The sequence below is a fragment of the Nomia melanderi genome, chromosome 2, assembly GCF_051020985.1.
Source record: "Nomia melanderi isolate GNS246 chromosome 2, iyNomMela1, whole genome shotgun sequence".
NCBI lineage: Eukaryota > Metazoa > Arthropoda > Insecta > Hymenoptera > Halictidae > Nomia > Nomia melanderi.
In genome coordinates this window covers 19,883,247-19,911,023 of record NC_135000.1, presented here as the reverse complement: position 1 = coordinate 19,911,023, position 27,777 = coordinate 19,883,247, and the positions used below count along the sequence as shown (strand labels likewise).

Here is a 27,777-nt window from a genome sequence, read left to right as displayed (position 1 = left end):
GTGTAGCAAGTCAAATTTCGATTCGCCGGGATTCTCCGGGCACCCTCCATTAAATAAACAGAAATTAAAGCTATTCGGGGTCGCGATCTCTGATATTTGTCAAGAAAATAGATTCGAGTCATCCTTGATACATTGGAAGGTCAAGGATCGTGTGCCTTTATTTATGTGAAAATTAATTATTCTATTTTTTTTCTGTTATTTATTAATGTCTCTAATGTTATATATTTTGTAAAGCGTATTACGAGTACCAGATAAATGATGTTTGAGATTCTCGAAGCTTTTTAATTTGTAGACATTGCTATCGATTTATAGTGTAACACTACATTGAAAATAGTGAAATAAGGATTAATATTTTTGGCTAATGTACTTTGTACGATTTAAAAGGGACAGTTTTTGACATAGCGTATTGTGGGAAGGAAATCAATCTGGCAGAGTTACTTACGCACGGATAGTTTTATTACAAGTAGTTACGTAATCGTTACAATATATGTCACGTGATTCGGTATCTAGACTTTTACAGCAAATAGTATCACAACATGAAATATACAAGAAAAGCACAGACGAATACTTGTCTTTACAATTGTCGTAAAACTCATACCTATTACTCGTACATTCAAATCCTTACATTGAATAATACAAGAAGAAAACTGATAGAATAAACAGAAACGTGAAAATCTCTATCTCCCTCGAGTCTAAAACAAAACTTCGTCAGACTTTCGTACAAAATTGTTTCGAGGGCGTTTAGAAACGATGAACAAAACGATTTGGTCAACACGTCGAACCTAATGTTCGGTAAACATTTCTATAATAAATAAATGTGTGTGTGTGTATATATATATACATATACATACATATATATATATATATATATATATATATATATATATCTATTATTCTTAAATCGCGACTGAGAATCTCTCTCGTTCGCCTTAGATACCGTTGAATTGTTACCTATATACTGTATGCATCGATGCGTTACCTTTCTCGAAGTATCCATCGTTAGTCGATCCCGATCTAGCGGGAAAACGAGATCACCAGATCGCGGATCGTGAATCGAAGGGTCATGCTTGGGGCTTCATCCTTAGGCCAAACCTTTCTCAATCGTAGAAACGATCGACTACAATTGATCCACCTCAAACATTTGGTCGGCACAATACTTTTAATCGTTCCCTAATCTTGCAATAGTCTCTTCCACAACCAACGAATATTTTCGTGACGACACTGCACACCACTGCAATGGTTCCATCGAATGCAAATCTTCGTGTTGTGCACTTCGTATTAAAGAAGTCAGTTCGATAATGAAATCCTTATTATCATAAGTTCTTGGTGATCCGATCGATTGCGAGTAGGGTGCCCTAATATCTTCCAATGTCGGACAGTTGGTGTCGTCTAAATATGAATGAGTTAAATGCATCACAGAAGTAGTTAAACATTTCCATTGGAAAGTACTCTCGATACCACGAAGTACCGGCGGAATTTCACTTGCTTTTCAAGCGGCACTACACGTTGGAGTATCAATTCTTCATAGTAGTCAGAAAACCTTTTGAATGGTCCTGGTTCAATGGATGCTTCTAATTTTTGTACATGTCGCACAAGACTTTCTCCATCGGCGTGTTGCCGATCGTTCTGTGAAAATATATCAACTCTACACGCGACGCCGGCACTGTCCTCAGCAACGGTAACAACAGCAGCAACCTGCCGAATCGCGCCGGGCTGCCCGGCTGTTGAGCTCTGGCATGTTGGCCTAACATCACTTGCGCTTGATCCTGCAGATTTTCTATTTGACTCGAGTCCTTCAACCCACGAGTTTCTGTAACAAAAATTGGAATCCCCGTTTTGGGACATTTAGACAAATCACAGTTTTCGAATGCTTCTCAAACGGGAATTTGTTATTGGAAATATACTGCTAATGCAGCATAAACCTTCATGGAATGTTAACGTTCATCATTTTAATTTGTTCGGATATTTTTATTAAAAAGTCGTTATTCAAATCAAAATATTTTTAACTCCTTGATCTACAATATCGTGCCAGACTCATGGTGAAGATTTCTAAATTTATGTATGGATTGTAAATATATTTCTAAAAGATTTATAAATATCACTTAATTTTTCCAAATTTGAATTGAATATTATTTTTCTATTATTAATTATAATGTTTCCGAGTAAACATAGATATAGAATAAGTGTAGAATTTTCTTCTTTTTCTAATGAATTATGAACAATATCTTTGTTGAATTGGGGAAGAAATCATAGGACAAGAGGTTAACGCAATTGATTTGATGTTTTATCTATCATTTATACTCAAATCGTGAATTGTATCAAGTTGAGCGCAATCGATGCTAATCCTCAAAGTGATAATTACGAGCTGGTGTTTATAAGATATCTATTTAGATTTTTCATTTAAATATAATGATTGTAAATCACTTTAAATGTTCTAGATATTTTATTTGATTGTATAGTATAAAGTGTATATGGTTTGTTTATAGTTTTCGCAAACTGAGGTTACTTACCTGGTCTGAACAGAACGATGGCCTTCATGCAGGCAAACTCTGCAGGATCGACCATGACAGCCTTGTATCGTTGCAAAGTATCGTGCAAATGCCTTACATCCGCTGCCACCTGACTCGGTTTGCCCGTGGTGGTCTGCATGTGAATTCCGGTATGCGGCTGTGGTTGTGGCGACAACGTCAACGCAGTCAATTCTGCCGAATTGAAAAGGGGCGACGACTCTAGTGGAAGGCACCACTGTACTGCGTTTAGAAGGAAAAGTTCGGACCAGGCTTCTTCAAGAAGTATCACCTGTTACAAATATAAGATGATACAATTTATTAAATATTTTTCTAGTCGCTTTCAAGTTTCTTCTTAACCGTAGAAATGAGGTCAAAATTTATACTACTCTGTATACGATGACATATCATACGACTTTTGAATACTTTGTTGGGAGAATTCATATAACTCACTATATCAGAACTATTTGATAAATGTTGTTCAATAAAATATGAAAATTGTTATATTCTGATTTGAGATTTAGAGATTTGGGATATTAAAATGCTTTAGACATACCTGATCTCTAAAGGGTAAACTTGCGAAAGACGGAAGATTTTTCGCCCACTTGACGGCCATAAAAAGTAGCCTCGCGCTAGTTTCATAAACTGTCTCAGCACTAGCCGGCGAGTACAATGATGGGATCACAGGCGGAAGTTGCGTGCACCCGCTTCTTTGAGGCGTCAACGGTTCCTCGTTAGTCACGTCTATGCTATCCTCGGATGCGTTTCCTGGTTGAAAAGTTCATTGGAAATCTTGTTAAAACGAATCTAAAAAGACCCAAGCTTGAATGAAGAAAATAATCATTTTTTTAATAATTTCATACCCTTATTTTCTGCTTGTATTAATTGCGTTTTGGTTGATGGAAAATAAATGATAGTTTAAACACGTTACATTTATTATTATTTTTAAGTGATTACATGCTATATAGAATTTATTCAATTTTTTTGACAGTCTGTTGGAAATCATAATAAATTACATTTCGGTGTATATAAATTTGATAGAACTCATATAATAATGTTTACATATATATATAGCTATCGACTGTTTATTTTTCATCAACGTGATGTTTCGACTAGTAAAACTTATTTTAACGAATAATTAATAAAACATGAAGCCATCGATAACTACCATCCTCATTATCCTGTCGAGGTGGCGTCGGAGGGTTCACCGAATTCGTCGTCGGCGCAACAGTGGGCAAAGGCAATGGTGTTGTGTATCTCGCCATAGCTAAAGACACAGGTGGCCTGAAACATCATATTTATTCAGAATTTTAATCAAACACTTCTCTATCCTGTTTTCTTATTTAAAGGTCTTTGCCTACGGTGGTCACGGAATATTTCAAAAGAACAGCGTTTGTTCTTCCATACAATTTTATTTCCAATACGCCATCGGTATGAATATTTTTTTAACAAAGTAGTGTTCGTAACGTCATGCTTGAAATAAAACTCGTACAAACGTATCAAACGCAAACATTGAATTCGCACTATTAATTAGCGATTTCGTTGCTGGTTGTGTAACAGAGCGCAGTCGAAATCAGCATCTATCGATTCACGACTCGCGGCAACTTTAATTTGTTCGCACGCCCAGTTTTGTTTGCATACATGCAACGTACGCCGCGTAAAAATTCCGTATCGCCGAATTTTGGGTAGGTAGATGGGTTAAAATAGGTCGCCGAGTACGGTGTTATCGAAGGCAACTTCTTCACGGTATCATCGAAAGGTAAAACGAAAGAGCAGATGACGGTGTGTGATAACATTACGGTTAGCGGAAAAGCGGATCAACAGAGAGGAAGGTTAGTGCATTATAATCTGAACGAAAAGATTCGAGCGTAGCGTCATTTATATTTTCTGTATCACTAAAAGTAGATTCATTAAGACGTGAACAGCACACTCGACGAACACATACAAAATATATCGCTAAATTCACATTTGCCAGGGTACAAAACGTTTGAACTAAACAATCATCGCGTCATGTGCAGCCAACAGGAATGTCGCAACAATCACAGAAAGGTCGGCGCGGCGTCAGTCGTCCCGACGAAAATGGCGGTACCGATCGGCGAGAACTTCGCCAACAGTTACATGGAGCTGTGCAAGCAGCAGCGGTTGCGCCCGCTACCTGTCATCTGCGTGACGTTGCCTCACAGTTTGGACTTCACCACCGATCGCGTGAAAATGGACGACTGGGGTCCAATTTTGAACTCATTGTCCCTCGATCGCAGTTTAAGGTCTATCTGCGTTCGTAGTAGGTACCAGTGTCGCAAGTCTTTGGAGGAAATTAACTCCGAGGATAAAGCCAGGACTATGGGCAAAGCGCCAGTGGTGTTGTCTCGTTATCTTCTCGAATGGATGTCCCACAGCGTCGGCCAGTGCATCCGAAACTCTCCGGTGCTAACCAATCTGGAGCTAGAAGGCATTCCGTTTCCACCGGATTGCCTCACTGTGCTGTGTGTTGGCTTGTCTCACACCCAAACGCTGCGCTACCTGTCCTTCCAGCGCTGTTACATCGGCGACACCTCCTGCGAGGTGCTGTGCCGCACTGTGGCTGACATTCCGAGCATCAGATCGCTAAATCTTAGTTCCTGCGACCTGACGTCCAAATGCGGGCCAGCATTAGCAGCAGCGCTGTCCAGGCAAAAGCTGTCGCTCTACCACGACACCTGGAAGCAATCGTTGCGCTACCAGGAGCCGAATCTTGAGGCGATGCCAGGATTACGACGTTTGACGCTGAACGATAATCCCCAATTGGGCGACGTAGCCGCGAGCGAGCTGATCGAAGCCATAAGAGATAGTCTGTGGCTGAAAGCGTTGGACATGCAGCGTTGCGGACTGACCGACAGGCTCGTCAAAGACCTCTTTGAGCTGTTGAATCACAACACCACGCTGATCGTGCTCGACGTCAGGCAGAACGCGAACTTGAACGAGGATCTGGTGAAACACATCATGAAGAGGTTGGAGAAGAATAATGCGGACACTAAGTCTGAATACAGGTGGCTTGGTTCTTCCGAACAAAATAGAAGAGTGTCTTCGGCAGGTAGTAGGAAGAGAATAGTAAATGAGAACAAAGCATTGGCGAGGCCACGTAGCGCTATGACGGAGTACGCTAAGAGGCCTTACCAGGTTCCACCTAGAAATGTTAACAGTCTGATGAACAACGCGAAGAAAACGAAACTGAGACCGCACGTTCCATCGTATAAGAACCCGAGCGTTCAACGGCGACAGCAAGACCCGCAGCAGATCGTGCAATGCGTGCAGACGAAGCAGAAAGTGTCCCTTCATTTGGATCTTCAATCTCATATTCAATCGGTTATGGGCGAGGCCAGTGGGAACACCGTGAGTAATCAGACTTACGGTGGCAACGTTCAGCAGGTGACCGACAGGACATCTTCAAACCACATGTCCACAGGTCAGAATACTAAAGTCGACGCAGCGACGCAAATGGCGGACGGCTTGGACCTAGAGAATTCAGACAGGATAAAATTGGTCCAGGTTCAGTTAGCAGAAGCGAAGGCAGAGCATGAACGTCTGTTGGAAGAAACTAGGCACAGTGATCTTTTGCTAGCAGAGGAGCGCAATCGTCGCGAGGAAGCAGAGACGAAGCTGAACGCGATGAAGAAGGATTTTATCCAGTTGGAGAACGCTTTGAAGGACAAGGAAAAGGAAACGAGCGGATTACTGCTGATCAGGCAACAATCTATGGAGGAAATCTCCAGTTGTTTCGAGCGTCTGTTGAAGATACTGGACAGCGTGACTAATAATCCAAGCAGAAAGGACACAGCTGTAGCGACTTTCGTTAAAGACGACATAAAGAGATGCATCAGCTCTGTCATTCGACACACCAAGTCGGAGAATCTGCGACGTGCGTTTGCAGTAAACGTTGACGAGGACGAGTCGATTGGCTACACCGAGCCGATGAAGAAGTTCGCCAAGTCGGAAAGCGACATGAGATCGACTTTGCCGCCGATGTATCTGGAGAGAAACATAGGAGACAGCCCGGACATCGGTTCGCCCTCGCTGGACGCCAGAATACTGCGCCACGAAAGGGAGTTGATGTCTCCCAGGAAGAGGGCGAGGGCGTTGTTCGCGCAGATCGTTCACGGGGACGCGGTTGTGGAATTTTCTACCAATGAAGATTAGAAATTGTGAACGTTAAACGTTCAAGGGAATTTTTAATTTTATAGAAAAAAATATTTATACGTATATATGCAACTCTGTGCAGATAAAACACAAGTAATCGAGTGGACCGTTGAAACAGCGTAGAATAAATGTAATAATTGGGTAGGAAATGTAGAGAAACGCGTTGGGAGGAGGAAAATTGATAGATCGAGATATACCGATCTTCTGACTTTCTCGGAGCAATCCGAGAAGATCCAATACGAAGTATTACATTGAGCAGGCTTTTCATTGCGCGTCAAAATGTGCCGCGAATCGATGATAATGATCGAGTCGCAGTGTAAGCTATTTATATTGTTTCATTTTTCTTAGCTGGATTATTGTAGACTGAATAAACGTCATTTACTATTTCTAAACGGCGTTGTTTTCATTCGTATTATTGTGCTGGCCGGATTTCCTTCGTCGGGTATAAAGGATATTACCGGGATTGTTCCCTATTGTATTCCGCTTTTCAGTAGATTTTCTTTAACGTGTAGACCACTGCGGAGTCTTATACAATCACGAGTATATATGGGATAAGCTTATGTAACTTCTAAATTTCTCGAACGTGTAACCATAAGCATCGACTGCATAGGAAAGTAACATTTGGATTTCATGGAACTATGTGACGCGACGTCATGCAAAATACATTTCAAAAATATTTAACGATTGGAGTGTCTGGGTCAGGATTATACCAAGAAGACGAAGCGAAGTTAATTTGATTAAAAGAAAGGATGGAGAAATTAAAAATTTATAGTATAGGGTAGACTAAGGCAAATCGGATCGGTTCAGATTAAACAGCGGAAAACTAATAGTTGAAATTCAGAATGAACTTTTTTTTTTCAAAGATTTCTTATCAATAGACATTGAGCTTCAATATCAGTAAAAAAATGATTAAAAAACCTTCATTTTATAAGCAAATTCTGAAAAGTGAAAAATATCCGATTCGTCAAAATTCCAGGGTGACTGTTGTTGAAATTTGATTATGAAATACTAGAAATTGTTTGTAAACAGAATACATTTGTATTAAATAACAAATTGTAGGAATTTGCTGTTAAAAACCTGTTACTGCATAAAGATCCCCAGTGCATCTCTAATGAACAAACAAATCACTCTTTCAAAGTTCCTCTAAGGTTAATTGATTATTCGAACCGTGGAAGTAGAACTCAAGGAATAAACAGAGGCGTGTGAAATTCAAAAAAATTCGAAACACGTATCGGTGTTGTCCAAAGAGAAATACATAATTTCCAGGGAACGTCAGTATCGACAGAAAGCGTCGCCGCAGCACACTCGCTGTCGCTTTTAACGTTCACCCCTTGGCGCTCTATGGATTTTCCATTAGTTCCAACCTGAGTACCCGATTACCTGAAAAACGGTCAGCTACGGGCTACTAGTCAAAGGTAATTTTTCATGATAGATCACGCTCGGCGTGGCGTGTCGCGAGCGTAGCCTGCTCACGACGGCGAAAAGTATGCTGCTCTGCGGCAGAAGATCAAACGTGCCAACAACGTCGTCGGTTCTCTTGGTCTTGCCGTTGCCTCCCGATGCAATCGGCGATTATCGATCGCGAATCCTCGATGTTACCTTTAATCCCCCTTCCCCTGACCCCTTGGATCGCTTTAAAATTCATCCAGGCTTTACGTCACCTAAATACACGCAACGGAACGCTTGGCTCGGCGCGAAAATATATTTTATACGCCGTTCCTAGAACTGGAGCAAGGTCCTTAGAGACCGCCGCTTTCGATACTTTGAGGGTTCCGATTAAGGTTCCGATGCTAATCGTGGCCACGGATATTAATATTAGACCGCCGTTCGTATTAAAATACTTATTTAGAGAATGTTACTGGTTAGTTATTGATTTATTTTAAGTCGCGCCTACTTGTTCTGGGTTGCGAGCTATGCTAACATTTATTGAGGAACGTGATTGCTTTGATACGGAATTTCCGACTAAGGCTATACTATAGCTATTGGAAAATCCTTTTTAGCACGGAATTTTCTATTTCAATTCACTATCAGTAAACTTAATAATTGAAGTATCTTTTTCTTTTTATATTTATTTAATTGTTGAGTGAGGAGAGAAGAATGAAAACTAGAGATTTCGAGAAGGTGAATTGACTAGAAATTGCTACGATATTTTATAAATGACAGAATAATATGAAGAACAATATAAAATAATATTATAGATTCATACTTCTTTTATTTAAAGAAATACGTGCACGAAATGATCATGTTTATTTATCACAGATTTGTTTAATTAAATGATATGCTAAAGTTGTGATAATTTGGAAATTTGAATCCAAAATGGGAAACTGTCACTCACCCAAAAACACCGACGGCCACTGCGGCTTCCCGAAGCGCGCGCTCCTGGTCCATCTCGACGAGAGCCTCCGGTCTGATGGTGGCAGTGTTTCTGGGTTGCCGTTCATTCTGCACGGCTGCAACAGAAGCGCACACCTTCGATGTAACGTCGATAACAGGCGTTAATTGCAGCCACGAATTAATTACACGCTGGTAAATTAACGCGAACCATTCCCGTGCACCGCCTCGCGCACGTGCCATTGCTATTGGCGGTAATGTTTTCCGGAATTTACGCGTGTGAACGTCGTAATCATCTATTGCTTTACGAAGAAATGTACGAAGGTGATTCGTTTTTCAGTGAAATGCAATAAAAAGTTCGAAATCTTGGGGATTTCAATTTTCTTTTGAAGAATTCAGAGATATAAAGCTCAAAGACAACTCTGCCTTACTTTAATGGTACGGAGAGGACAAAAAATGTTTCTGAATCGATAATAATGAATTAAAACGTGCTGATTCTATATGAATAACTAAATCGAATACTTAAAATTATATATTTCATATGCATCTCGAATTCCTCCACTTAACCCAAATCTGCTTTTGAAAATTTGTTAAACATTCATTCGCTTAAAAATTATTCATCGCGTTTCTATTCTTTACTCAGTTTCTACTTATAATTACAGCACAAAAAGTGATATTACTTCTTCGCCAATTTTATTATCGTCATTATTTTTTACTAAATTATTTTGTAACACTATTAGTATTTATAAACTCTAGCACAAGTAAAGATAGCCAATAATTCACGTGATGTGTACTTAAGAATATTTTTTGCAATTTTTAATGACAATTTTCAACGCCAACTCTCTAAACGACTAGATTTGAGTCCGTAAAATATATGTCCAAAGAACAATAATAACGAGTTAAAATTGAATGATGTTTGTGTAATATTATGGATGAGGTTCGCTCCATTCGAACGACGAGAATTTTGGGTGGTTCCGGGGGAATAAAACGACCATCCAGATGAGGCAATCGACCGAAAGAGGCTCTCGACAGGCGTTCCATGGAATATTCTTCGATAATGCGTTCACTGCATAGAAAATCCAACTCCGGGGAGTTTCTTGGTTATTGAAATATTAGTAGAACGACTTGGTTCGAAGAATCTTGCTCGATTAATCGGAGAACAAACGATTGGTCGCCACCCTCTCGTCAAACTCACGTAACGCGCCGTTATATCACGCCAGCAGCCTGTGGCTGACAAGCGTGAATTTAACAGACGTGTAGGAATCAGCTGCGTTTATTGTTTGTATATACTGCTATTCGATAAACTCCCATTCGGCGAGCCTGCTAAACAAAACAGTGTTGTCTCCTAGAATAACATTATGTACTCGTAGACCTCGAGATTTCCCTCCCTTTTCTATTCCCGTTACAGCACGTGTTTTGTTTCAGGTTATAAGAACTGTCTATTGATGTCTCCTATTTTAAATTGACAGCGCGTGCTACTTTTGATCTTGGTGTAATTATAATGAGAGAATTGTCATGTTTTCTTTCACTTTTATCGTTTATAGAGAACTTTGATAGGAGTTTATAACGATTGTCTTCCTGTATTTTAGAAATACATTTGATTTTTAGTAGTTTCTTACTTAATACAATGTTTTTCATAATTTATATCAAGAACTGCTATATTCACCTAAAAGTATGCAAGCAAGTTTGAAGAATATCCTCAAAATGTCCAAGTAAGTAGTTCGACGTCTTTAATAGTCAGACACAAGGAAATAAGCTTCTTGCGCAATACAGTACAAACAGCATTAACGAAATCTTACATAATTAGAAATATAATTTATCTAACAAAAATATCTAATGCCACATTCACATGATAATTCACTAACGCAAATGTACATTTTAACATGCAAGAAGATTCAAGTCGCAAACTTTCAGTTACCAGACCGAAATAAGAACGCTTTTCAGATACTGCTCATTTCACGATACTTCGAAAGATACTTTCAAATGATCCTTTGCGGTACTTCCAGATAATACTTATTTCGTCTAATAATATACATGGTCAGAGACGAAACTGAAAGCAGAAAATACTATTCAAAATAAAATCTCAAATTATGGGCAACGTCTTAAGGTTAAACCGCGAAAAACGCGACGATCATTCCTCCACTTTGGCTCTCAAAAAGGGGTCCGTGACGTCAGACACATGTTAATGGCGACACGATTAGGGCACTCAGTGGTGTGTAACAGGGAGCAGAATTTTTTTCCCGAGCATCCCTTTTAGCGCGGTACGGGTGCACAGTAATTTCGTAATAATAAAAAGCGTGCCGGCTCGCCGGTGCCCGGCGTCGTGCTGCCTGCTGAGCGGCTTAATGGGATCCTCCTACTTCGTCAAGCCTTTGGCATCGGCGCGGCGCGGCGTCTCCCTTTTTCGCGCGGCTTCTTCCCTTCCTTTGCTCCCAGCCTCTCACTTTTTCTACCGTTTACCCTGCCGGCCGCCGTCGGGAAAGATAAACGCCCTACCCGCGGCCGCGTCCTATCCTCTACGTCCCCGGGAAATTTTTCTTCCCCGTGTTACGCGTGCTTTCCCTTTTGTCTTTTTAACTCTTCAGTCCGCTTATTTTCACACAGTCCCCTGGTACTTTTTATCCCGTTACTTTGTGTTCTCCTTACTTTAACGCGTACCGACCGAGTAACGGGTTACCGATACCAAGATCGGTAGGGAGTATTCGACGATTTCACGGCCTGTTCGCTGGAAGCGTTCTGCTGCCGGGATTAAAAACTGTGCAATATTATAAGTGTCATATCGAATTGTCTTTTCTTCTATGAGAATAAACAGCAAGGTCGATGACACTCGTTGTTTTAGACATCTTGAACTTCGAATTGTTGCTGTCACGTTGTCTTTGAACTTTCTGTATTCTAGACGAATATAAGAGTGTGATCATCATGGAATTATATAATTTGTTGAGGAAAGTTTCTTATTGTAGATGAAGTTTACAAAATTACTATTTTGTAAAATCTCGCGTAATTTATTAACTCCATGCCTGATATTGAGCTGTATCCCCGACGAAGGTTTCGAATGAAATTCAACAAATATGATTACTAATCATATGTTAAAAAAAGTACGTGTCTATTCAAAGAAGTTGTCAGATGAAGAACGAACAGAAAGTTTAAACTTTCAAAGAAACCAGCGTATCTTCTTCAGTCAAAGGGTTCAGAAATCCAAACCCCTATCTAAAGTCTAAACAGTCGAAGGTCCCCGTTAAAAGAACAGTGTTTCTCACGGGCGTCTGTGAAAATACGATCGTTAATTCTTTTCGCCCGACAAATGAAGACTTCTAGCTGTCCGTTCAAACCCTTCCCATTATTTCCACGTCTCCGTCGTCCAGTTTCACGCCGGGAGAGATAAACGCCCTTTTACAGATCGTTTCACTCTCATTTGCGTGTTACTCACCGTGGGAGGTCTGCCTCCCTTTTTCACTTTGCTTCTTCCGACATCTAGCCTCTCCCTCTGTCTCTCCCTTTCCTCGTCGGATTCATTGCTATGACACAATTTACATACGAGACGGTCCTCTCTGTCTGCCTTCTGTCGGATTCCGCGCATCGCAGTGCGCGCGTGTTCGTCCCCCACCCGGGAGAAAAATAAAAAGGAAGCCGAACGAGACAGACGTCGACGGTTACGGAGATCCTTGCGTCCACGGATCGGGCGCACACGTTGCATACGTTTATTTCCCTCCAATTAACCCTTCGGGGCTGGCCGTGGCCACGCGACCGTCGCTAACGACCGCGGTGTTTACGACGCCGAGCGTCGTTTCGCCTGTCGCGGTGAACCGCACCGCTCCGCATGCGGCAAAATGCCGAATCCGCGCCGTTGCTTTATGCCTCGCCGCCCCCTCCTGCCGCTGATTTTCATTAAATGCCCGTAATAACCGCAGTAATTCCGCTAGGAACAGCTGCTTTATTGACGCTGGTTTCGGAGCTAGATTTGTTGCCAATGGATATTCGATTTTATCGTTAAGAACATTTTCACGCTGAGACTATCGAGTGTTTAATTTAATTCATAAGTATGTGATTCTTATAAAAATTATAATAGTGTATTTTTTTGAATTTTTATTGATATTCCTTGGATTATGCATCGTGTAGGTGGAACTGTTAATTTCTAGAATAAGTGTGGATGTTTATCTAAGGCTTCGAACTGTCAGTAATTAGCAAAATTGTAATTGGTACGGTAGTTTTAGTGTTATTGCTACTTTGTGGATTTGATTAATATAAAAAGGAACATGATAGAATTCTTTGATTTTAATTGTATGTGAATATTTTTGAAACGAAAAGTGTATGGTTTTGAAGAGTAAAATGTTTCAATGGAATTTTTCTTAAAATCATGTTTTTCAAGATTTCAAGATTATCAATGTTCCTTGGAAAGAAAATACTCATACAGTCGAATTCTAAAAAAGAAAACGAATTAATTCGTCAGTCATATTTAGTCGCTCTTCCTCTTTCAAACTTCATAATTTTTGAATTTTAGTAAAGCGCAGTATCTGTATTAACATGAACTATGTTGCACTGACGTTCATCGCTGCAAACAGTGAATCATATCAATTTTATACATATCGAGTTTTGCCAGTGAACGTTTAATCTGGAACATCGATCCGGTTAGTAGGTTAAACGCTACAGTATTTGCAAATTAAGATGCCCACGGACTCCCAAAAATCACATTCAGTAATAAAATAAACGAAAATAGACGGTTTTCGCTAAGAAACATTTTCGTAAGCAATCAAATCATAGGGGCAAAGAAGTAAGTACGTGCAATTTCGCCGGCGTCGAACGTAACTCCCGACACTCGGGAATCTAATTCCCCGGAAAGAGGCGATGTTCCATAGAAACATCGTCGTTCCAGTCGTCAAGGGAACCGGGATCCAATTGGAAGTATTTCTTCTTACGACGTCAAGTTCGGCAATAAGAAAGTTGCTGCGTCTTCAGAGGGGTCTCAGCGAGGGTGGAAGGTAAGAAGAGGAAGAAGAAGAAGAAGAAGAAGAAGAAGAAGAAGAAGAAGAAGAAGAAGAAGAAGAAGAAGAAGAAGAAGAAGAAGAAGGAGAAGAAGAAGACGACAACGACGACGACGACGAAGAAGAAGAAGAAGTAGTAGTAGTAGTTGAAGTAGAAGAAGAAGAGAAACAGAGACACGGGGGAAATGCTCTTTTGCCGTGGCAGGTGCGCCTACGGTTGGCTGAGAGGCATTAAGAGTTGAATCGAACGGTGCCACCAAAGCAGACTTTCTACCCCGCGCCAATCACTCCGCCTTTATCCAGTTATTTATGTCGCGAACATAAAAGACCCTCGTTCGAATTTCGTTCTTCCCGAACACGGGACACTGGGAGCGTTGATTGATTCCCACAATACGGGTTTACCTGCGACAACGGGTAATCTAATGTATCGATAACCGGTGTCCCCGGGAATGTCGCCTCCCATGAACGTTGAAATGGATATTTCTTTCAGTGGGAGACGTTTTCTCGCATCGAAGAGGCGAGGATTTTCCATTTATCAGAATGTAGTTAACAGTCGCGTCAGACATTTTCCTCTTTTCCACTGTCCGCTTATCCGGAAATAAATCGAGGTCTTTAGCGATAGTGTTTAGAGTTTCGTGTATGTATATCTCTTATTCGCGTTTGTCTTGCTATGTGTCATATTAATGACAAGTATCAATTGTATTAGCTTTTGTTTGTGTTAAATGGACTTCTTTCAATTGAATTTATTTCCGGACGATCCTGTAATTTTACTCTGCCATTGACAAAGATCAATTGTATTATCAAGTAGTCATGTATTTGTTGACATGTTTTATATAGTAGGTGAGACTTTGTCAATTGGTATAAAAGAGAATAGAAATCTCTTTTTTTCTGTTTCAATGTTAGTATTTGAGCGTATTAAATAAATTTTTTACTGTAAAATGACTTACCTACATAGAAAATCAAATAAAGATAGATTTACATCTTTAAAACTGTATATTGATGAAATAACGTTCTAGTTGATTTGAATTATCTTCATACGTGGTAGAAAATGAATCAATTGGTTATTATTAAATATGTAAACACAATTTACACAGTACTGTGAATAGAAATTGTCCTGCCATTCTTGTATTTTAGACAATTTTCATAGCTATTCTATATAATCACAGTTTCTCTGTAGTTTTATTCAACTTGTTCAAAATGTTTAGGAACAATTAATTTGAATATTTGATTAGATAGAAGTTGAGTATGCTCACCGTATGGCATCCATGTAGTAGGAAAGACATGTTCTTTAAAACGTAACAAAACAAAAAAATTGATTCTATTTAAAACAAATTTCTTTCATTGACGAGACATCATACATTGAATATAAAAATCGCGAGATACCATCTACATGAAACGAGTTGAATAATTCTTTCTGCGCTGAATCCCAACATAACAATTCAGACATATCGATGTCGCAAACATGTATCTGAACATTTCGAACAACTTCATCGTTTTATGAATTTACTTTAAAATCGAAATCCTGCGAATAACCGTATAGATACAGTTTCCAAATATATCTCGCTTAAAGATGCTGAAGATTACGAAGAGACTGATGTAAAATAGATTGAAGTAGAAGTCATCCCAAATGTGTGAATTTCATCCCTAATCCAAACACTTCCTACTCATTCTCTACAGCTCTCTGATTAATAATTACTCTCCCTTTATATTAATTACATTTAAAGAAAAGCATAAGTAAAGAAAGGAAAGGAGAAATAAATTTTCGCGGAAATAAAAATTCCCCGGGTAATCTTCAATGATATTACTCACCGTCTTTATTCATCCCCATGTGCATACATTTCTTCAGGCGACATGCTTGACATTGATTTCGGTGAGGTTTATCCACGATACATCTTCCGGTACCAGCTTGACATCTGAACATAAAATATTGCGTAACATGTAAGAAAATTTTAAAACGAGAGAACCTTCGCAGCACAAGATATTTAGATGATATAAAATGAATATTTCAACAATAATACCATTGTAACTAACAATAAAAATCTTCGAAGAAAATAAGTGAACTGTTTTCACTCATAAATAATTATGGAGTAGTTTATAATATTTTCTGCGAATAGTTGGAGGTTATTTAACACTAAAACTACCGAGCAATTAAATTAACTTTTCGAAATTCTTCTATAGAAACTCCAAGAGTGCATCTATTGAGACTTTAATTGATTTACAATTCGGTTTGCGTATTGTTAAATTAAATTTTTTAATAATTTCTCAAAGTAACATTTGTTATATTTTTAACAATTACAAAAAGAAGAAATCAGGAATGAATAACTTTGACCTGTTTGGTAGCTTTAGCGTTAAGATTCTAATATTAAGGTTTCGTTGATTTTTATCGACGAAAAAGGTTTCCGCCGTGAAGTCGATCGATCATCAACGATGACGTTTCACCGACGACGGTAGCAACTTGGTGTCTGTTGTCCCTTTCGGAAACGCGACAAAATTCGAACGCACTTGCCGGAAATCCTGGCTGCGCACTCAGGAGTTGGCGTTAAATTCGATTACTTTCATTGTTGGGCTAACTCGGTTATCCCTCCAAGCTGACTAACGTAAAGAGGCGACCGTTCGAGGTCACGTACCTTCTTATCCCTCTTAATTTCACCCAATCCCGTGGTAGTCTCGTGGTACTCTGTTTCCTGGGGCTTAAAGCCGCTTCTTCTTTCCTACTGCCCGATTCTGCTCTGCAGTATTTGACACAGAAATTATCGTGCTGAACGTAGCCACGACAATATGTATTTCTCACCATTTTTCATTTTCTCTTGTAATATTTGTTTGACAAAGTTATCCCGTTCGCCATTCAAGCCTTTTTCTCTAACATTTTTCATTGCATCTTTAGAAGTAATAAATAATAACTTTAGTTGGATACAGAAGATTTATTATTAGTCTTTTGGATCATACGATAAATACTTCATTTATGTTGTTGCTATTCAGAATTACTCAAATATTAAATACCACAGATGTCTCTTATTAACAGAAACAAAATCTCTCTCGGATTCTAGGAACTACCATGAATTGACTGAATCAAACCATCAATCGGATCAAAAACAGTGTAAATTACGTCCTATCAAATTATCTGATGTATACTGCTTAAATTCATTAAACTAGAATCTTTCAAAGTATCAAACAGAAGTATCACAATGCTGTAGCTAGAATATCGAAGTCCCAGCAAAGGACAATAATCGGTAAGGAGGCTTCATGACCGAGAAAACGAAGGGTTAACCGTTCCAGCGCCGGTCGAGCAAGAAAGAAACAATGAATCGGCGGAGCTGTAATTCCGGAACAATAGCCGGAGGCTCGATCGGTAGATGACTGGGCGGTCGATCGATCCCGAGTCTACGTTAGCGTGATTTTAACTAACGTCACTCACAAGGAGGCGGCTGGATGCAGCCGCGCGATGAAAGGACACCGCCATTCTGAAACTATCTTGTCCTGAGGCGGTTGAGTACGAAGGGCACCGAAGGGTGGCTGCGTGCTGTCTTGCCAGCAGGGTTCCTCTCGCAAATTGATTTGCGTTCACACCCCAGCGGAACCTCGGCGGTGCCGGTGGCCCCCGCCGGGGTCTCCCGGTGCAACACGAAGGGATACGTCCACCCTTGGTCTCCCCCGGCTTTCACCCTTCAGAACCACATCATACATTTATTTACGCATCTCTCTATTCCTCGGTCGGACAGCATTGTTTGGTTCATTGAGTTACCGGAAACATGTGCTGCCTGTTATCACGCCCGCCGACCGCGGATCTGGATGATTCAATGACTCTTCGACGCGAATGTTGGTTATTGTCGGCTGCTACCGAGTGCATTTGTAAAATCGTGTATCGGTCTTAGTAGATTTTTTCTCGACCCTTTGTCTGTTCACGTTATTTTTGGTGTTTTAGTAGAGATATGGAATTTTATATGGTTTCACAATACTGTGTCCGAGGAAACGTTGCAATATTATATCTGCTACTATCTGAATTAACGTTTTACTTAAATCATAGAGCTGCAAGGAGGTTTTTTTGATTGGTAGGTAGATGTGATTTTCATCGTTAACCCTTTGTCCTATGATTTATTTCTTAACTATCATCGATAAAATTACTTTATTGTTAATAATGTATTAGGAGAAGAGAAAATTGTGATGCTTATTTTATGCCTAAGATTATTCTAAATGTTAATGATGGATAATAGAAAAGTAGTATTTAATTTATATTTAAACAAAAGAAACAACACTTAGATTTGTCAAATTCAGTTTAAAATCTTCGCCACGAGCCTGACACAATATTGTAGGTCAAGGGGTTAAAGAAGTACAGTTAATGATAAAGAAGAATCAGTTTGTGTATCGTTGTATAGTAAAGTGATTGAAAAAATTAATGCTGGGCGGGGTTCGGGAGGGTGTGTGGAAAATTGATTAGGGTAACAAGGTCCTTCCTTTAACACCTTGAGGATGGAGACCAATATTTGTATTCTTGCTTAGATATCATTTGCGAAATAAAGACAGACTTCATTCCTACGATGAAAATAAGTATAAAATGAATTAATACAGTATAATTAATTTAAATGAATATTTTTTGCTTCGATCGTACAAAATGAATTAATCTTTTGCATTCACGCTGTGTCTCATATGGTCTACAGTCTGAAGAAAAATGCTCTATTGATGTCTCATAAAAAAAATTTCAGCTTATCTTTCATGGCGAGAAGAACCGATTCATTGCGCGCGAAATTCAAGTGTGGCCCGATGGGAATTAGTGCAAACTCTCCACACAATCTGCACCATGCATGATCTATTTAATTGCATCTAACCGATCCGTGAAGTTGGACTGTAATCCGACGATTATAGTCGATGCGCCGCCGCGGCGCATCACGTCGAGTCGCATCTGTCGCGATCCGTTCCCCTCTACGAATAATTGGTTATCTGTGCGGAGGCTCTTCACTTTTTACCGCATTACGGCCATTCGACAAGAGTTCATCGCAGAGAATAAAGAAAGGGAACAACTGGACGCTATGTTAGCATGAGAAAGTATAGAACCACAATAGTTGATGTTCGATTCGTTTTAACAAGGATTCAATTAAATAATAATGTGGGTATAGTAAAGAATCAAATATTTTTCATTTTCATGAACAATGAAAGACAAAAGAATTTATACAATAGCAATATAATCAACGTCGTGTCTTCACATGTATTTTCCTTAACGCACAAAAGTCAGTAACCATCAATGTTCCAATATACTATTTAAATTATTCATTCTCATAAACAGGGAAAAACAAAAATTTCTACCGGAAACCTTTCTCTCTGTTTCTAAAACGAAAGATAATTTTAACAAAATTCTTCAAAATTCCAAGATAATGTAGTTTCTCACAAAACAATATCCTACATATCCCATCTCTTGTGCTACAAAAGAGTACAAAGGAACAAATACCGAAAATTCGAATCACTTCGTGAAACAGAAAAGTATCACGAAAGTTCATTTACGAAAGCAGCAGGTAATTGAAAAGGTTGCTCGAGAGAAGCCGCGAGGTGCCGCGAGGGGCTGCAATCTCAGTCTCACATCAGATCGAAATTTGTCAGTGGATCCTGTTATGGCGTTTAATGTCAAACTGGCCAGCTAGTGGCGCCATGTGGTCCAAGTCGAGTAGGCTCATCGTAATACCAGGCAACAATGCGGAACGGCATAATGTTGGACCCTGCAGGTCCTATCCGCCTAACCCGACGGGTCCGTGTGTGCGCACGGCATACTATTACCATCCCCTGGGAACGGCCATCCATCTCCATCGGATCCCTCTCAACCCGGAATCGCTGTCTGATACGCTCGATCCGTTTTACGCCGGGCCACATACGCGCCCGCCACTCCTGCCCGTGTGCGTGCATCCCTTTGACTACGTACGTGACTATCGATAACAGACGCCATAGGTGTGCGCGTTAAGCCTGCCGAGGAGATATACACGACTCGATATACAAACTATTAACCCCCGTGCCCGCTCTTTGAAAAATAAATGCTGCTCGAGCTGCCAGCCGTTTTTGCACGCGTGACCGGCATGCAAACCGCGCCGGACGGAACCGTGTACACTCTTTTCCCTCGACTGGATGCGGAATTTTCGACGTCTCTTTTCGGGGCATCTTTCGAAGTTTTACCACTTCGAACTACTACCACTAGAACTACCGAGTATTTAAACTGACCCTTGACAATTTCTTTATAAAAACTACAAGCGTGGATTTATTAAGATTCGAATGGCTTTACATTTCAGCTTAGATATTACTTGATCAGCTTCTTTAGTAATTTCTCAAAGAAATGTTCGTACCGTTTTAGTAATCACAAACGAAAAAATCAAGGAATGGGTCATTTTGACCTATCTGGTAGTTTCAGTGTTAAAGGATTCGATTGATTTTATAATAAAAAGATGGGAAATGTTTTAGTACGTTGTCAAAGGTCTTTGTGATATTTACTGTATTGTTATATAAGTTTTCAAAGTAAAGTCATTCATTAGAAAATCTTGTAAGAATAAGGATTTCTTAGAAGTAATTGTTTTGCGTACTATGTCTTCCTAAAAAGTAAGATTTAATTTCATAAAAGTTGTTAAAAATCGAACTCTGTATTTAAGACGTCTGATTGTATTTAAAAATAAGAACTAACGCGTATGTGTAAAATAACCCAACACTAAAAATATATTCCTTGATCGATGAATATTTTAAGTTTACCTGTATATCAGCTTCCGTCGAACACTTCTCTTGAAGAAGCCACTGCATCCGTTACAAGCGAGGATTCCGTAATGTTTCCCGGAACTGGTGTCGCCGCAGACCAAGCATATCAAACCATTGCTGCGGGGCGGTTTGCTGCCGTGTTGCGGTTGCTGTTGCTGCTGTTGTTGTTGCTGATGCTGTTGGTGCTGTTGTTGCTGCTGTTGTTGCTGCTGTTGGACTTGTCCCAGTAAATTGGGGTGGCCATTTCCGAGAGCAGTTAAGTACGGTGACCTCGCAAGCGGGAAATCCGTTGGTATCCCTCTGCACAGAGGAACAGGACACTCCTGAACGGACCTCGAGGCGTAAGGATCGTGACTCGAGGTCGATCCTGTTGCCCCTAAAGGACTGTATCGTTCTGGTAATCCTGGGGAGATTACGCTGCTCTCTCCCGAATCTAGAAGCAAATAGTTTCTCTGTTAGCTACCTCTGGTCGACATGTTTTCGTAAATGAGTCATTTATAGAAGTATACAATGATCTATGTCATCGTTCTAGAATACTTGAAACATTGCGAGCTAAACGAGCTTCACTTCTTTGTTGAAGGAAATTTTGAATTATGACTTGAGTTTATCTCTTGCAACTGAAGAGGAATGATGAAAGAACATTTATGAGTTAATAATTTGTGGTAATTTATGTTAGAATCAAAGGTAACAAGAATATTGGAACACTTTTTTTAGCGTCTCTCCTGAAATTTGTTGTATTTGTATAGAAATTTATTTACTTTAAAGAAGATTGGTTTATTTCTATATCCAACAATCGACGTATTATATTTCTGTGATTGAATTTGATTCATCGTTTTCGATCAGCTGGCGGATCTCAATCCGTTAATCCGAGAAATCTCTTCCGTGGGTTCCAATGACCAACCCCAAATCGTACATGGCACATTCACTATTCTTGATTGATTCTCAAGAGGTGGAGCCAATGGATACAACGATAGCGCATAAAATAATTGGATGGTCGTAAGAAGTGCTATAGATCATTCCGAAGGATTTACGATTCAGTTAGCCAGCGTTTGTAAGATATGTGATTAATTTAACGACTGATCTAAAGTAATGATAACAATTCAAAGTTATAGTTAACTGCATATTTTTAAAAATTGTTCTGTCATGTATTGAAATGTATGAAAACGATGAGTGTAAAATAATATTCCTCAAAATTCGATGACTTTTAACAACCTGGTTCACCTTTCAAAAATTATGGTAAAGAATATCGGAATAATTAAATTCTAAATTTAATACACATATCGCAATCGATATGTATATTTCAAATAAATTTTAAGTAAATTTCAAGTTATGTCAGTGAAATAAATACCTACAGATTTTTCGACTGAATCACAATTCGAGACACTATACTTTCCACCCTTAAGGGACAAGCGGTTTCTTTTTCGCATCCCTTAAGGCTTACCGACCAAATAGCGAGGGCAAACAGTATTTACATCAAGAAATGAGTTCGTAAAAACCGCAGAAAGTAAAGATGAGCCACCATAAATATTTATGATTTCAAGCAGGAATGAAAGAAAGAGGAAAGTTAGATAATTCTTTTGATTCACCCTCTTACGCATTCGTTACTTCTTGTCTTATTATTTGTCTTAATTGAAGGATTTACTTTCTATATTCAATATCAATGCTAACCTAGGAATGTCTTCGTAGTACGATGAAAGGGTTTCATTAATTTCGATTTGACTAACTTATTTATTTTTTACAATTTTTTAAATACATTCAAACTTCGAATTTAATTAAAAATCAGACAATTTTGCAAGTTTAGATTGTAAAAAGAATTACTCAAAAAGGCAGAGAATTACTGAAAGCTATTCGTAGAGACTGCACGATTTGTTATTAAAATAACAATACGTATTTAAATGAATATTCTCAAACTTATCGAATGGGAAATAATGTAAAATTATGCGGGGTGCTTTAAAGTTGAAATTGTGGAACTTTGTCAGTATATTTTATCAATAAAAGTATTTATAGGCACGGAGACCCTTTATAAAAAATGTTACGACGAAAATATTCCAGGAATGGCAATATCAGAGTTGACGTAACACGATGTATTAATAGATCGATCATGTTTTCTTGTGTTTATTCGAACCGGATTTACAATAAAAAATTATTAAACCTACACAACCCCGCTTCTAATTTTAAACTGTTAAACCTGTTCCGAAGTAACTATACAGAAAAAATATTATATTTAAGAACCCTTAATAAATACCATTTCTATTTGTACTAACCATGCGTCGATTATTTCATTCAGTGACAGATCATTCAAAGAAAGGGTGTAAATGATTTCTTCGAAAATTAAATTGTACAATATTAACCGCGATAGGTGACAATCCGACAAGCGTACTTAATCGGAAAATAAATTTCATTGATAACTTCCTCCCGTTAACGATATTAATTGGAAGATAGAGGTGCAAAGAGATCGGAGACCGGCGAACATCTGCGTGATCAACGAAATGTGATTTCGCTTCTCCACTCGGGTTTATTAGTCACGCTGCCAGCCCCGACGAGCCGCGAGATCTCCCTGGAATCGTATTTGTCGACTACCTCGTACCCGATCGAAAACTCGTTCCGGTCTCGTTAATGCCACGGGGTCAGATAGGATCCGTTCGAATTACCATGCGAATCGACAACAGGTCGATACAGGGTTAGGGTCCTGCTTGTAACCCACTACAAAATAATTTAACTGTGCCCTAGTCTGTGAACTTATTTAAAACCGAACCGACTCGAACATCCCCTCAAAAGAAATTACCAGTCCGCGGATCTTATGCAGTTATACTGGGCATGAAAGTTGCATGTAATGCAATGGAGTTTTCGCTAAATATTAATGAAGGTTTTATTTCGTTTTTCATAAAATCAATCAATTATTAACTCCATATAGCCAATATTACTATAAAACGAATGCAATAGAGTTTATAACGCATTGTTCTTTTTACTTGGGAAATACCTAATAGAGAAAATGAATATTTGTTACACTTTTATCTATGTAAACTGGTTAGTGAAAATATGGTGTTGCGTGAAAATCAATGGTTCAGAAATCAGGATTGTGTATTACTTATTTTATAATTATTCATCGATCAACGTATAGGGAAAAATTTTAAAGCAAGTTTGTAGGAAAACGAAGTTAAATAAAAAGTAATAACAGTTTAGAAAATTAATTATAGATTCATTGCATTGGTCTATATTTTAACTGTGCGTTTCTGCAAGACCTGATACTTATACTGGCCATTCAGATTATAGGGAATTATTTGCTTTTAAACATAATGCTTCTGAGATACATGTATGTATACGTATACCCACTTAGTATTACTATCTGTTGCATACGCAATTACGACTTAAGTAATAAAATGTTCGTGCACGCGACATTCGTCAATTTAACATTCAGATGTCTTTATTGTATCGATTTGAAAGATGTGTATCTCAAATCGTAATCAACGATCGTGCCTATGAAGCACGTTGAAAACTGACTGATCCGTATACGAACCAAATACGTAGGGAAGAATTCAATCGCATCATATCGTCGTTATAGTCACTGGGGATAAACTAGAGGCGATCTTATTAATGCAACTCACGTAACATCCTAAGCTTGTCGGTCTTTCGATCTCGTTAACACCCTAATCCCAGTGAACGGGCTCAGAGAGCCACAAATTGCGACATGTGAAATCTATTCTCTAATATGACGTCGAAGCGTTGTCACAAATGAAAATTACATCAACATCAAGAATATTAACTTAGATTAGATCATGATTATTGTCATCTCATAATAACCTATAATTAAATTCTGCGAATATGACTGTGGCAGTCATGAACAAAACCTGATTATAAATGTATTTTTAAATTTTTAAGTGAAACATACTATTGATGTTTATATACTGTTCAGTTATGATATCTTTTTGCTAATCATTTCTAACAGGCACGAGTAAAATACTCATGATTCAGGTTTAATATTCAAATATTCTTAGAAAAAATAATATCAAGCTCCATTGAGAATCTTGTCACATAATAGTTTCTAGCAACAGAAATGTGCGAATAAATAAAAATAACAGAAAGAAGAAGACATTATGTATACCCATATCCTTCAAATTTGAAGAATGACGGAAATGTATATTATCTTTGAAATATTCAGCATAACAGCAGCAATAGAAAGGTTTCGCAGCAATATACAATACCATTACATACTTCAATCCACCGACAGCTCAGTGGAAGAATTATAACAGAATGTTCGACGTCCATAAACCAAAAAGATACAATCGAGCGATCTGCACTTGCGTATCATTTCCGGCGAACACGATCAAGGGAACGTATTAATCAAATCTGACTGTATAATTCGGAAAAAAGCGCAGGCTCCGTTCAATAACGATGACCATAAATTCACCGGAGTTTATAGTCGTCGCGTCGCGCCGGGCCACGTACGCGACAGCGTTACGCCATTAGAGTAATCAAATCTCGACGGAAGCTCGCGAAATGCCGCGACTGCCAGGGGTTAAACGAAAAGAGAAAAATTATACGGCCGTATGGTGACCGGCCGACGGGATCCGCGTGCAAACGCGTCGCGTATATAGTGCGTACGTGTGTATATATAACGGGCACGAAAGCAGGGGCGTCAAATTTCATTAGCATATCAATGCTGGCGGATGGCGAGGCGCCACCTGCGCCCCCGTATTATGGGATCATCGAGGAACTATGGTGGGGCTGCACGAAATGACGTACCGGCGTAGGGGATGCAGGCCGGAAAGCTCGAAAAAAAAGGGATTTCATAACTACCGGCGACCACTTCGGTCACCCTGTTCCTCTCACCCTCCCACCGACCACGTCGCGACTAATTGTTACCGCATTAGGGAGATACGGTGACTCCGACGCTGCAGGGATTGCTTCTGATATCGACATGATTCTCGTTCTTGAACATCTGCTCGAGCTGGTTTTCGATGGCTAAATTGTTTTTTTATTAGCAGCGTTTCGAATCGCATACACTGTGGTTGGTAACTTTTGATTATGTACATAGTGTTCAACCCCTTAATTTAAGAATTTGACCTTGCAAAGTGTAGGATTCGTGGATTTAAAATCATCCTTTAAAATGTAGAGTGTTTTATTATGAAGTTGAAATTAGCGATCGTGTTTTAATCTGTTAATTCTGGGTATCTTTCTTTAGAATTGAATTCTACTTTGTTATGGATGTTTTCTTTGATAGTTTGGAATGGTTCTTCTTTTTTAGAGATGTGTAGTTTGTATGATAGAGGGTTGGACATTTTTGTCTCAGGGGATGTTTATTATTTAATTAGATTGTTGATTTGAAAGTTTAAGATCATTTGTATTGATAAGTAATCTTTTTATGAAATGAACATTTATAAGGTGTTTATGTTAGATAAAATTTTGTTATCTACAGGTAATGTCCATGTACATCATGTACTAACTTCTTTAGGTCACTTAAGATTGGATTACTGTAATAGTATAATTTCATTGGCTGTGCTGCACCCTTTTTTTTCACTTACTGTCCTACGGGTACGGTCGTGTAGAAGAACGTCGAGAGTAGATTTTTATGTAGACTGTCTTTTAAAAGTACTCTTCATGTAACTATTGATAAATTGAATATATTAAGAGTTGTTAATAATTGTATTATCATTGAAATATTTTGAGAGGTAATATTCTGAAATTTTCGAATACATTTTCGCGACACTTTCTTTAGACAGTGGAAATGAAATCCAATGAATTAATTCCATTGTGATTGGACTATATGAGATTACGCAAATCCAAATATTTGGGGACTAATATATGAAGACAAAAATTAGATAAAAATTCAGTGTCTTCTTCTTTCAGTAATTGAGAAACATATAATTTACATGAAATTCTATAATTTGTGTTCCATTACACATTTTGTTCAGTTGCATAAGTATGTAATGATTACAATAAAACTCCCGATCTAATTATAATATCAAAATGTTATTATTTATATATATATTTTTAAGTTTCATTTTTTAGCGCGGTTATTCGTTATAAAACCCAAGAGAAATGTCATGCTTATATGATCATTCAAAGCATTCTAGTTTTATTTTCAGCCTGTTTAAAAGGATTTTTCTAAAAAACAGAAATTTCCTTACGATTTCTATGAATTAGAAATAAGCTCTGAAAACATAACTAATTTTTGATACTAGCTTACTATGACGAATACTCAATGGACTTGTAGGACTCCTCGGATGTTCTGGGGGTGGATCATTCTGCGGTTGCTGATGCTGATGTTGGTGTTCATCCGAAGTAGAAACCGGCGTTGCCCCGTTCATGATGTATCAATAAGCATTCCCCGTTAGAGAAACAATCAACTGCAACATGTTTAACCCGCAAATGTTACTATCCAACGTTAAACGATTTCCATGAAACCTAACAAATATAAGAACTTGCTTCTAGTACAATTCACACCATAAAGGAAACATTCGAACCTAAAACAAATTCACTACCATATCTACTGTACCCACAACTTCAACTTCAACAATTTAAGACCGTCAAGAGCATAATGAAGATTCCAACGGTACAAACTACTTTCATCGCCACCCATAGTTTGCAACATCCAAACAATTCGCGTCATAGAATCACTACAAAAATCTCACCTGATTCCCGAGCTCCAAAAAATTCACTTATCAACACTCGCGCACACCACCAGTCCGAACAGTTCGCGATCACTGTGGTCACCGATTTCTCAGATTCTCGCACTGTACTCGCAAAACCGAAGTATTCTATCAGTTCAGTGAAACGTCCACTAATTCAACGGCGGGTAGCTCGCGTAGACTGTCCCCGAGTCGGCGGCCGGGTCGTTGGTACCCGAAACCCGAGACCTCGAAGGGCTGCGACCACGTCAGGAAGGCCAACAACGATAGATGACGTCTCGGAGTCGGTATCTCGACGAGAGATCGACATTAGCTCCGACGCGATCGTCCCGTATCACATAGGTCGACGTCGTTGGCGGTTGCAGTGGTGTCCCGACGCCGAGCGTCCCGCGAGCAACCAGCCACCGATTGGTCCGTTGGCACTTTTGAAGGCGGGAT

General features: G+C 39.0%; 2 protein-coding genes across 2 annotated transcripts; one reads left to right on the top strand and one right to left on the bottom strand.

Moving 5' to 3' along the window:
- Positions 1–447: 447 nt before the first annotated feature.
- Positions 448–27,777, bottom strand: LOC116429096 (photoreceptor-specific nuclear receptor). The gene is made up of 9 exons (XM_031981568.2): positions 27,343–27,777; positions 26,898–27,057; positions 20,708–21,143; positions 15,800–15,903; positions 9,016–9,130; positions 3,676–3,791; positions 3,064–3,275; positions 2,511–2,799; positions 448–1,810 (listed from the first exon to the last, which is right to left on the bottom strand). Exons 2-9 carry the CDS (start codon positions 27,016–27,018, stop codon positions 1,572–1,574), a joined length of 1,632 nt encoding a protein of 543 aa, XP_031837428.1. The 5' UTR covers positions 27,019–27,057; positions 27,343–27,777; the 3' UTR covers positions 448–1,571.
- LOC116429095 (uncharacterized) lies at positions 4,543–6,680 on the top strand. The gene has a single exon (XM_031981567.2). It carries the CDS (start codon positions 4,587–4,589, stop codon positions 6,678–6,680), a length of 2,094 nt encoding a protein of 697 aa, XP_031837427.1. The 5' UTR covers positions 4,543–4,586.